At 43.2% G+C, this 12985-nt stretch overlaps 1 protein-coding gene across 3 annotated transcripts in view; it reads left to right on the top strand.

The window, feature by feature from the left end:
* Nucleotides 1-12985, top strand: part of LOC139565918 (proton myo-inositol cotransporter-like) — a 70613-nt gene that overhangs the window by 2596 nt on the left and 55032 nt on the right. For 2 of the 3 annotated variants that reach the window (XM_071386607.1, XM_071386606.1), the window contains exon 2: nt 10474-10633. The exons of the other annotated variant lie outside the window; for it this stretch is intronic. In XM_071386607.1, the coding sequence (XP_071242708.1) occupies nt 10474-10633 (160 nt within the window). The remainder of the gene's footprint in view (nt 1-10473; nt 10634-12985) is intronic. 3 annotated transcript variants of the gene reach the window in all.

The raw sequence follows: 12985 nt of genomic DNA, 5'->3' as shown, positions 1-12985 counted from the left end.
TTTGACACCAATTAATAGACCCAGAGAGTAAGCCTGTGCAAATATGAATCAGCCTTTTATTTTTCAAAAACTGCTCTCTCTCTCTCACACACACACACACACACACACACACACACACACACACACACACACACACACACACACACACACACACTAGACTCTCACTCTCTTCTCGCTCAATATTACCCCTCAGACACATCAATCTTCCAAAACAAATTCAATAGTTAGTATTTTCCAAAGATTGAAAGAAGCAGTTTATCCGGCCATCGAAATAGTTAATTGATCGGGTCACACGGGTTACATTTGCCTCTCCATCTCTAGGCATTGGCTTTATGTCTGCTCATGCATTACTCATTTTGATGCCAAACCCACCGCTGGTGTGTGTGGCTAAAGAGCTCTATTTTCATCAACAAATGTAAATGCCTGGAGTATGCTAAACAGCACTGTCACTTGGATTGGAACCGGTGCCTTGGTCAGATGACATGAAAATAGAGCTCTTGGGCCACACACACCAGTGGTGGGTTTGGCGTTGAATTGAGAATGCATGAGCATAAGGCTGCATACTTATTGTAAAAAATTGTGGTGGACGTTTGATGCTATGGAGCTATTTTGCTCCCACATGGATATCAAGGATCTGGAAGGATTATGTAAGGAGAAATGGTCTAAGATCCCTCCCATTTTAGGAAAAGGGATTAATGTCATTATCCTCGCAAGGTTAAGGTATTGAAAGGTATTGAAAACAGGGGTGTGAGAAAAACAATTATTACTTGTTCATTTCTCTGAGAAATTGTATTAGTATAACATAATATAATTTCCCTTTTTTTAGCATACAATATACAAGTATATACAAGTACAAGTCAAAAGTTTGGACACACCTACTCATTCAAGAGTTTTTCTTTATTTTTACTATTTTCTACATTGTAGAATAATAGTGAAGACATCAAAACTATGAAATAACACATATGGAATCATGTAGTAACCAAAAAAGTGTTAAACAAATCAAAATATATTTTATACTTGAGATTCTTCAAAGTAGCCACAGCTTTGCCTTGATGACAGCTTTATACACTTTTGGTATTCTCTCAACCAGCTTCATGAGGTAGTCACCTGGAATGCATTTAAAATAACAGGTGTACCTTAAAAGTTAATTTGTATAATTTTTTTTCCTTCTAAATGCATTTGAGCCAATCCGTTGTGTTGTGACAAGGTGGGGTGGTATACAGAAGATAGCCCTATTTGTTAAAAGAAGAGTCCAAGTTATGGCAAGAACACCTCAAATAAGCAAAGAGAAACGACTGCCCATCATTACTTTAAGACATGAAGGTCAGTCAATCCAGAACATTTCAAAAACTGTGAAAGTTTCTTCAAGTGCAGTCGCAAAACCCATCAAGTGCTATGATGAACTAGCTCTCATGAGGACCACCACAAGAAAGGAAGACCCAGAGTTACCTCTGCTGCAGAGGATAAGTTCATTAGAGTTAAATGCACCTCAGAAATTGCAGCCCAAATAAATGCTTCACAGAGTTCAACTAACAGACACATCTCAACATCAACTGTTCAGAGGAGACCAGGCCTTCATGGTCGAATTGCTGCAAAGAAACAACTACTAAAGGACACCAATAAGAAGAAGACACTTGTTTGGGCCGAGAAACACGAGCAATGGACATTAAACTGGTGGAAATGAGTCCAAATTTGAGATTCTAAGTTCCAACCGCCGTGTCTTTGTGAGACGTAGAGTAGGTGAACAGATGATCTCATGTGTGGTTGCCACCGTGAAGCATGGAGGAAGAGGTGTGGTAGTGTGGGGGTGCTTTGCTGGTGACACTGTCAGTGATTTATTTAGAATTCAAGGCACACTTAAGCAGCATTCTGCAGCGATACGCCATCTCATCTGGTTTTTGCTTAGTGGGAATATAATTTGTTTTTCAACAGGACAATGACCCAACACACCTCCAGGCTGTGTAAGGGCTATTTGACCAAGAAGGAGCGTGATGGAGGGCTGCATAAAATTACCTGTCCTCCACAATTACCCAACCTCAACCCAATTGAGAGGGTTTGGGATGAGTTGCACCGCAGAGTGAAGGAAAAGCAGCCAACAAGTGCTCAGCATATGTGGGAAGCATTCCAGGTGAAGCTGGTTGAAGAATGCCAAGAGTGTGCAAAGCTGTTATTCTACTTTGAAGAATCTCAAATATAAAATGTACTGTTGAGGATAGAGGGCGCTATTTACACTTTGGGGGAAAATCGTGCCCAATTTAAACGGCCTCGTACTCTATTCTTGCTCGTACAATATGCATATTATTATTACTATTGGATAGAAAACACTCTCAAGTTTCTAAAACCGTTTGAATTATATCTGTGAGTAAAACAGAACTTATTTTGCAGCATACTTCCTGTCAGAAAGTGAAAAATCTCAAATCGAAGCTCTGTTCCAGGGCCTCCCTATCATTTTGCTTGAGATTTGTGACTATACATGCACTTCATACGCCTTCCACTAGATGTCAATAGACTGTGAGAGGTGAAATGGGGTCTCAATCTCTTTCTATGGTCAAAAGAAACAGCTTGGAATGACATGACCCCAGAATTAGTTTGTTCAGGAAGCGCATAAAGGTCACCAGTATTGGCTTCTGAAAAGCAATCGTTATAGACGTCTTATATCTCCGGCTTTGATTTTATTTGATAAATGTGAAGATATCATCGTAAAGTATGTTTTTTCAATATAGTTTTATTCGATTATTGACATTTCTTCGGGACGTTAGACGTGTTGCGTTCTTTGCGTTTGGTGAAGATGGACAGCTTAGCGCCACTTGGCTAGTTTTGCTTGCTAATTCGCGAGGGAAAAAAACCATTCTAAAACCAGACAACGATTGTTCCCGACAAAGGACCCCTTGTACAACATTCTGATGGAAGATCATCAAAAGTAGGACCCATTTTATGATGCTATTTCATATATCTGTCGAACATGTGTACTATTAGGTAGCGCCCAGATTTTGGGCACGCTCTCGCTATAACGTAAGCTGGATGTCGTAATGAAGTTATTTTTAGAATTCTAACACGGCGATTGCATTAAGAACTAGTGTATCTATCCTTTCCTATACAACATGTATTTTTTTGTCATGTTTATGAATAGTTATTTGGTCAGAATAGGTGAGTTTTAGAAAAATATCCGCACATTCTGGGAAAAAGATGCTACGTTAGCACAATGTATAACCACTGATTTCAGCTCTAAATATGCACATTTTCGAACAAAACACAAGTGTATGTATAACCTGATGTTATAGGACTGTCATCTGATGAAGCTTATCAAGGTTAGTCAAAAATTATATATCTTTTGCTGGTTTGTTACGATCGCTAACTTTTGCTGCTGGTAAATGGCTTGTGTTTCTGGCTATTGTGGTAAGCTAATATAATGCTATATTGTGTTTTCGCTGTAAAACACTTAAAAAATCTGAAATATTGGCTGGATTCACAAGATGCTTGTCTTTTATTTGCTGTACACCACGCATTTTTCAGAAATGTTTTATGATGAGTATTTAGGTATTCCACGTTGGTCTCTATAATTACTCTGCCTGCTTCGGTGCTATTTGTGACGGTAGCTGTGATGGTAGCTGCAATGTAAAACTGATTTATAGCTCAAATATGCAAATTTTTCGAACAAAACATAGATTTATTGTGTAACATGTTATAAGACTGTCATCTGATGAAGTTGTTTCTTGGTTAGTTTGGTTTGTTCTTGGTTAGTTAGGTTGGTTTTGTGCATGCTACCTGTGCTGTGAAAGAAATGTCTGTGCTTTTTTGTATTTGGTGGTGAGCTAACATAAATATACTGGTGTTTTCACTGTAAAACATTTAAAAAATCGGACATGTTGACTGGATTCACAAGATGTTTATCTTTCATTTGCTGTATTGGACTTGTTAATGTGTGAAAGTTAAATATTTCTCAAAAATATTTTTTGAATTTCGCGCTCTGCCTTTTCAGTGGAATGTCGGAGGAGTTCCGCTAGCGGAACGCTGGGGCTAGAGAGGTTAACACTTTTTTGGTTACTATATGATTCCGGTATTTTATAGTTTTGATGTCTTCACTATTATTCTACAATGTAGAAAATAGTAAAAATAAAGAAAAACCCTTAACTTTTGACTGGTACTGTACCTCAGTATTATATACAGTCATTTTTGCTCATCTTTATCAAGTGTGTCAATAATTTCAGACCCCACTGTATTCCGAGCGTACCCTGTCACACGTCCAATCACATTTACATGACGGCAGGCTGGGCTCGTCATAACTTTAATTGCTTAGCATTTCTGAGGGAAGGTCATTCTTGCCGTTTGTCAGGAGGAGGCAGAAATGCATACCTTTGCATACCTTACCTTTAACACAAGCCTGGGGTTTGGTTCATCTTACCATCTTGAGCCAATTATTGGTGAGTTGACCTTTAGGTGGACACATTGGAGAGCTGTGTAGAGTCCCAAATGGCACCATATTCCCTTCATAGTGCACTACTTTTGACCAGGGCCTATATGGCTCTGGTCAATAGTGAACTAAATAGGGATTAGGCTGGCATTTGGGATGCTTCCTTGTTCTGTGGTATGTCTATAAGGCACAGAATGAGGATGATCTGTTTCTATTAAGTGATATTGTCCGTTTTATTATTGACAAACAGGTATTTATTGACCAACAACATTGAAGTCAATGTCCTAATTTGATCTCAATCATAACATATCGTAACTGATTTAAAAAAATGACTTGACAGATAGAACTCAATCTAATGATGGTGTTAAATCAGGTTTTGTGGATATATTACGAAAGGTGTCCTGTAGGGGTCGAGTCCTGTACATCTTTATGTTTACATTAACAATATTGACTTGTCTGTAAAAAAAAATGTTAACCTGCACTTGTATGCCGATGATGATGTTGTGTATACTGTCACCCCCACGGTTGACCAGGCTCTGATCTACAGTCTGCTTTCATTGCTTTACAGAAAAACCTTATTGACCTGAAATTAGTACTGTATGCAGGTAAAACTAAGTATATGTTGTTCCCTAGAGCACATAAAAATAAGTTTGATGTTTTAAGACTTTTGCATATTGATGTGTTAGTTAAGAAGCTGAGAGTAAAAATAGTCTTCCTCTATAGAAATAGGTCCTGCCTCTCGCTAAATAGTAGAAAGCAGATGATTCAGTCAACGTTCCTATCGGTCCTGGACTATGGCCACATCATCTATATGAACGCAGCTGCCACTTCATTAAAGCCGTTAGATGCAGTTTATCATAGAGCATTGCACTTTCTTACGGGCGACAATCATCGTCATCACTGCAGTCTCTACCAGACAGTTGGTTGGCCCTCTGTGATGTCACGTAGGTTACATTGCACAATACATTGCTATGTTTTCATTTATAAAGCCCTTTTACAAAAAGTCCCACTGTACCTAACAGCATTACTAAACTTTAGACATAATGTTACCACACCCCATCTCGGGGATGGCTAACTCTGGAAACTCCTTTGGTCTCTACTCTAATGTTCTTAAATGTTATGTTGTGGTGCCTCTAGGTGAATTCAGAAAGCTGATTGAGGGCCTTATTACTGATGAATGTGTTTGTATTTTATTACCGTGTTTTTCTTTCTTGCATTTTGTATTGATATTTTGATGTGTGTATTTTCTGTCATTTATGTAATTCAGGGCTCATCTGTAAAGAGACCTTGGTCTCAGTATGACTCCTTGATCAAATAAAGGTTAAATAAAATACGATTTTGGATGGGATATTTCAGTCTGATCCTGAAAATCCATGACGCCTATTGCAGTACCATGCACTTTTTGTATTATAGAGAGTGCTGCTAGTCCTCCATTGAAACCCACATTGTGGGTTTCAATGACTTCCACATGGTGACTACTTGCTATAAATAGAAAGTCTTTGACACATGATGCTAGTTCGTTCAGGATAGTGTGTGCCGCTGTCCTTGGTCCTGAAAGGAGAGGTCATTATAATGGATGGCTGTGACTGTGGCCGTGGCTGTGAGAGTCTTGGTGCTGGTGGACTCCACATGTGTCTGAGAACTGAGTAGAGGCCTGGGGAGACCAGAAGGACTGACTAAAGGCTGTCGCTGATAACAAGAGAAGGAGGGAGTGATGGGGAGGAAAGGAGGGCTAGGGCTAGGGCTCTACCACTCTCTCAGAATCCGCCCTGCAAACCGGGAACATTCCTAAAACATTAGCTAAGATTTACATTAAGTTCTAGTTATTCAGGGCATACACTACACAACTTCTAAAATCTTAACAACTTGGATGTGCTCACATTTCCAGATTTCCTTGTCCCAAATCTTTAATTCCGTCCATCCTCAACCACAGGACTGTGGCGCTCACATTACATGATGATTCACTAATTGATCTTGCACTGCATTTCTCAGTTGTTGTACGAAAAAAATGCCAACACGCAAACTGTGCACGTTAGTATGTGCAGAAACATAAAAAAAGAGACGGAATCGCAGAATATTGTCTTTAAATGATGATGATGATGATATGAAATTATCTTCTTGGTTTCTGTCACGGTAGGACTCAGAGGTAATATTGAAAAGACAGTTGTGTTCTGTCCACAGCTCCACCAATCTGTCTTCCGTCACCTCGGTCCACATGGTGTGTTGTTGTTGCTGTCCACTTCACCGTTATTGTTTTGGTCTCACATGCTGAGTGCTCATTGGCTTTTGGCAGTGGTCCCTGCCCAATCGCGTCATAGCACTTCTCATACTGCAAGGTGCACAACCAACATTTCTGACGTCGGAAAATTATCAGGACATCCAACAGGGGTCTGGAAAACGGAACAGCCATCATCCGTGCGTCCTTGACCCGCTCTAACTAGGCGTGTCCTGACGTGCTGATCCTATACCAAGTTCATAGGATTTCACCCCGATCATGAACATTTGTCTAGGATGGCAAAAACGTGCCGAATTTGTGCCCAAATTGTGTGTGTATGTCCTGCATTAGGGTTTTATCTAACATTAGGATAACATCCCAAAAACATTCACTCTCTCTCTAGCTCTCTCTCTCTCTCTCTCTCTCTCTCTCTCTCTCTCTCTCTCTCTCTCTCTCTCTCTCCTTTATTTTAATCCACATTAAAAACTTTGCAACATAATAAACGCTCCAGTACTCTTAATTCCATTCACAACCACGCGTTTGGTTCAGTTATTTGTTCTGCTCTCTGCATGTGTATGATGAAAATAAAATGACTAACAGGTCAAATGTGATATGTAGAGGAGCAGCCTTTGACAGAAGAGCAAACAGAGTAGAACCCTTTATCTATGTTGAAGCATGCTCAGCTCTAGTTGTTTACTTGGTAGTGTTACCCACTGGAGTATGTATGGGTATGCATGCTTTTGCTCCAGCCCTGCATTAACACACCTGACTGAAATAGTAAACTAATCAAGGCCGTCACTCTGAGTCTGGACCATGATCAGCTGAATCAGGTGTGTTAGGCTACTGCAGGGCTGGAGCAATCTGCACACCTAGTAACTCTACAGGTGTAGTTGGAAACTCTATCAACCACACCTCTAGGGTTGGTCACCCAAGGTGTGTACCGTATGAGCGGCAACCCTAGGGCCCCTTTAACAGTCGGACCCGTCCCTCCAGCCCTCACTCCTGGGTAAAAAGAAGAAGAAGAAAATGCCAATAAAACGTCTCGTGTCTCCCAGATATTGATTAACCCCAGCCGGTGTCGTATAACGGCGAGGTTGCATGGCGAAGCAAGCGGTTCCCATGGTAACAGGTAGCTACGTCGTCTGCCGGGCAACTGGAGGAGAGACAGGAAGCAGTGCACTCTGAGTGCTATAAATAGTCCCTTATCGGTGTGGCGCAGAGCGGTGATGTCACTGGCCCTTGTCAGATGAATCCGGGCAAACACATGTTGTTTGTTCTAGCAGTCAGTGTAAATATGTAGTCGTTTTGGCATGGTCTGTGGCTGCAGCAGCTGACAACAACACTGACTTACACGCTATATAGGCTACAGTATCTCTGATGTAGTGGATGCACTTGAGATATATGCTGTAGATCTGGTTATAGAGATGACGGATGTTGTGGTTGATGTTGTTTAGTCTGTCAGACATGATTGATGTTGTGCACATTGATGAGGGCTCTTTAGTGCCCTAATGGCTAGTGTGTGATTGGTGCAGCAGCTCTGTGGTTGAGTGTTTTGATTGGTCAGGTTCTCTAGATGAGAGATGTGGCTGTCACACCCTGACCATGGAGAGCCCTTGGTTCTCTATGGTGTAGTGGGTCGGGGCGTGACTAGGGGGTGTTCTAGTTTATATTTTCTATGTTGGTGTTTTTGTATGGTTCCCAATTAGAGGCAGCTGGTAATCGTTGCCTCTAATTGGGGATCATATTTAGGTAGCCGTTTTCCCACCTGTGTTTTGTGGGATATTGTTTGTTTGTGTATGCGCTTGTGACACTACGACATCACGTTCTTTGTAGGTTTTGTTGTTCTGTTTCTAGTTTCACTGAAATTAAGATGTGGAACACAACACACGCTGCGCCTTGGTCCGCTCATTTTGAAGAACGTGACAGAATATCCCACCAACAAAGGACCAAGCAGCGTGTAAATGAGGTAAAGGAGTTTTGGACTTGGGAGGACATGAGAGGACACGAGACCCTTCCCTGGCGGGAGTCGCCAAGGAGCATAGGGGGACAGCGACGGCGCCGGGGACCGCTGCTAGGGAAACCACAAGATTTTTTTTTGGGGGGGGGGCACATAAAGCTGGCGGCTGATCAGAGGGAAGAGACCGTCAGGGAGGCAATGGAGAAGTTGGGAGAGAGAGAGATGAGAGAGATGTTGTGCAAGTGTGTTCTGCTCAACATACGACCAGAGGATCCAGTTAGCAGTCTGGTGAATCCTGTGCCAGCGGGGCACCAGTCCGGTGCCACAGAAACTCCAAGATTTTTTTTTGGGGGGGGACACATGGGGCGGTCGGCTGGGCAGAGGAGAGAGCCAGAGACCATCTGGCAGTCGATAGAGGAGTTTAATGAGAGATACCGGAGAGAGGAAATAGCGCAGAGTATGCTGCAGTGCAGTCGCCCTGAAGTGCGTGTCACCAGTCCGGTGCCACCTGTGCCGGCTCCACGCACCAGGCCTCCAGTGCGCCTCCCCAGTCTGGTACGTCCTGTGCCAGCTCCCCACACTCGCCCTGAAGTGAGTGTCACCAGTCCGGTGCCAACTGTGCCGGCTCCACGCACCAGGCCTCCAGTGCGCCTCCCCAGTCTGGTACGTCCTGTGCCAGCTCCCCGCACACGCCCTGAAGTGCATGTCACCAGTCCGGTGCCACCTGTACCGGCTCCACGCACTAGGCCTCCAGTGCGCATTCACAGTCCAGAGCTTCTGGCGACGGTTCACTGTCCAGAGCTTCCTGCGACGGTTCACAGTCCAGAGCTTCCGGCGACGGTTCATAGTCCGGAACCTCCGGCGACGGTCAACGGTCCGGAACCTCCGGCGACGGTCAACGGTCCGGAACCTCTGGCGACGGTCAACGGTCCGGAACCTCTGGCGACGGTCAACGGTCCGGAACCTCCGGCGACGGTCAACGGTCCGGAACCTCCGGCGACGGTCAACGGGCCGGAGCCTTCCTCAGCGCCGATGCCCAGTCCAGGCACGGCGTCCATCCAGCTCCATGGCCGGAGCCCTCCTTTGCACCGATGCCCAGTCCAGGCACGGCGTTCAGCCCGGCGTGATGGCCGGATCCGGGGTCTGGGCAGGGGCTACGACCTGCACCGGAGCCGCCACCGACACTAATCACCCCCCTACCCGCGGCCGGAGTCCGCACCTTTGGGGGGGGGAGGGGTACTGTCACGCCCTGACCACGGAGAGCCCTTGGTTCTCTATGGTGTAGTGGGTCGGGGCGTGACTAGGGGGTGTTCTAGTTTATATTTTCTATGTTGGTGTTTTTGTATGGTTCCCAATTAAATGCAGCTGGTAATCGTTGCCTCTAATTGGGGATCATATTTAGGTAGCCGTTTTCCCACCTGTGATTGTGGGATATTGTTTTGTTTTTGTATGTGACCCTACGACTTCACGTTCTTTGTAGTTTTGTTGTTTTGTTTCTAGTTTCACTGAAATAAAGATGTGGAACCCAACACACGCCTTGGTCCGCTCATTTTGAAGAACGTGACAGTAGCTGAGGACACTCAGATTCCACTTGATTGTGGAGAGGATATGTTGTTTCATGCATAACTCAGACCCTATACCATTGATGTTGAATTAGGCAAACCAGTGTACTGATCATAAAAGCTGAATTTGCACTTATCCATAAACTTTGACTGTACTGTATGCTCTGGGGTGAAGTTTCCCCTAGGTGCAGATCTAGTATCAGCTTCCCCTCCCCCAATGCTAAACTGATGCGAGATTAGCGTCTAGGGGCATCTTCACCCTACACTGTCCGGTTCTACACTCCTCATCGTGTCTTCCCTATTCCTCTGCCCCATCCCACATGAGTAGGTATTGCGTCCATGACGGTGCCAGTGTACATAGCTGAGACGTCTCCCCCCCACCTGAGAGGCCAGCTGGTGACAGTAAACACACTGTTCATCACGGGGGGCCAGTTTACTGCCAGCATCATAGACGGAGCCTTCAGCTACCTACGCCACGATGGATGGAGGTGAGACAATTGCTCTACATGCCTCATCTTTGAATATATCAAAAATATCTCATTTATCCCCATTTTTTTTTTTTTTTTTTAGGGGGTAGATCAGCTTTAATAGTGCAGATAGATTGTAGATTCCATCAATATAATTGTCTGCATAATTTCCAATCCCCCATATATTTTTGGGTAAATATATATATATACACTGTATACAGTTGAAGTCGGAAGTTTACACACACTTTGGTTGGAGTCATTAAAACTCGTTTTTCAACCACTCCACTAATTTCTTGTGCATGACACAAGTAATTTTTCCAAGAATTGTTTACAGACAGATTATTTCATTTATAATTCACTGTATCACAATTCCAGTGGGTCAGAAGTTTACATACACTATGTTGACAGCTTGGAAAATTCCAGAAAATTATGTCATTGCTTTAGAAGCTCCTGATTGGCAAATTGACATCAATTGAGTCAATTGGAGGTGTACCTGTGGATGTAATTCAAGGCCTACCTTCAAACTTTGCTTGACATCATGGGAAAATCCACAAGTCTGGTTCATCCTTGGGAGCAATTTCAAATGCCTGAAGGTACCACGTTCATCTGCACAAACAATAGTACGCAAGTATAAACACCATGGGACCACGCAGCCATCATACCGCTCAGGAAGGAGACGCGTTCTGTCTCCTAGAGATGAACGTACTTTGATGCAAAACGTGCAAATCAATCCCAGAACAACAGCAAAGGACCTTGTGAAGATGCTGGAGGAAACAGGTGCAAAAGTATCTATATCCACAGTAAAACAAGTCTTATATCGACATAACCTGAAAGGCCGCTCAGCAATGAAGAAACTACTACCATAAAAAAGCCAGACTACGGTTTGCAACTGCACATGGTGACAAAGATTGTACTTTTTGGAGAAATGTCCTCTGGTCTGATGAAACAAAAATAGAACTGTTTGGCCATAATGACCACCGTTATGTTTGGAGGAAAAAGGGGGAGGCTTGCAAGCCGAAGAACACCATCCCAACCGTGAAGCACGGGGGTGGCAGCATCATGTTGTGGGGGTGCTTTGCTGCAGGAGGGACTGGTGCACTTCACAAAATAGATGGCATCATGAGGGGGGGAAATTATGTGGATATATTGAAGCAACATCTCAAGACATCAGTCAGGAAGTTAAAGCTTGGTTGTAAATGGGTCTTCCAAATGGACAATGACCCCAAGCATACTTCCAAAGTTGTGGCAAAATGGCTTAAGGACAACAAAGTCAAGGTATTGGAGTGGCCATCACAAAGCTCTGACTTCAATCCTGTAGAAAATGTTTCGGCAGAACTGAACAAGCATGTGCGAGCAAGGAGGCCTACAAACCTGACTCAGTTACACCAGCTCTGTCAGGAGGAATGGGCCAAAATTCACCCATCTTATTGTGGGAAGCTTGTGGAAGGCTACCAGAAACGTTTGACCCAAGTTAAACACTTTAAAGGCAATGCTACCAAATACTAATTGAGTGTATGTAAACTTCTGACCCGCTGGGAAAGTGATGAAAGAAATAAAAGCTGAAATAAATCATTCTCTCTACCATTATTCTGACATTTCACATTCTTAAAATAAAGTGGTGTTCCTAACTGACCTAAGACAGGGAATATTTACACAGATTAAATGTCAGGAATTGTGAAAAACTGAGTTTAAATGTATTTGGCTAAGGTGTATGTAAACTTCCGACTTCAACTGTATATATATATTCCTTTATTATTTTCCCCTAACCTTACCATCCTCTCCTAATTAGAGTAAACTAATGGACAACAACACGTAGGCTTCTACTTCCAGCTTATACATACTATATAAACTCTGCAAAAAAAGAAATGTTCCTTTTTCAGGATGCTGTCTTTCAAAGATAATTCGTAAAAATCCAATTAACTTCACAGATCTTCATTGTAAAGGGTTTGACACTGTTTCCCATGCATGAACAATTAATGAACATGCACCTGTGGAACAGTCGTTAAGACACTAACAGCTTACAGACGGTTGGCAATTAAGGTCACAGTTATGAAAACTTAGGAAACTAAAGAGGCCTTTCTCCTGACTCTAAAAAACACCAAAAGAAAGATGCCCAGGGTCCCTGCTCATCTGCATGAATTTGTCTTAGGCATGGTGCAAGGAGGCATGAGGACTGCAGATGTGGCCAGGGCAATAAATTGTAATGTCAGTACTGTGAGACGCCGAGATCGCCCTCGCAGTGGCAGACCACATGTAACAACACCTGCACAGGATCGGTACATCCGAACATCACAACTGCGGGACAGGTACAGGAATGCAACAACAAATGCCTGAGTTATACCAGGAACGTACAATCCCTCCATCAGTGCTCAG

The sequence above is a fragment of the Salvelinus alpinus genome, chromosome 37 (assembly GCF_045679555.1).
Source record: "Salvelinus alpinus chromosome 37, SLU_Salpinus.1, whole genome shotgun sequence".
Classification (NCBI taxonomy): domain Eukaryota; kingdom Metazoa; phylum Chordata; class Actinopteri; order Salmoniformes; family Salmonidae; genus Salvelinus; species Salvelinus alpinus.
This window is presented reverse-complemented; position numbering and strand designations above follow the sequence as displayed.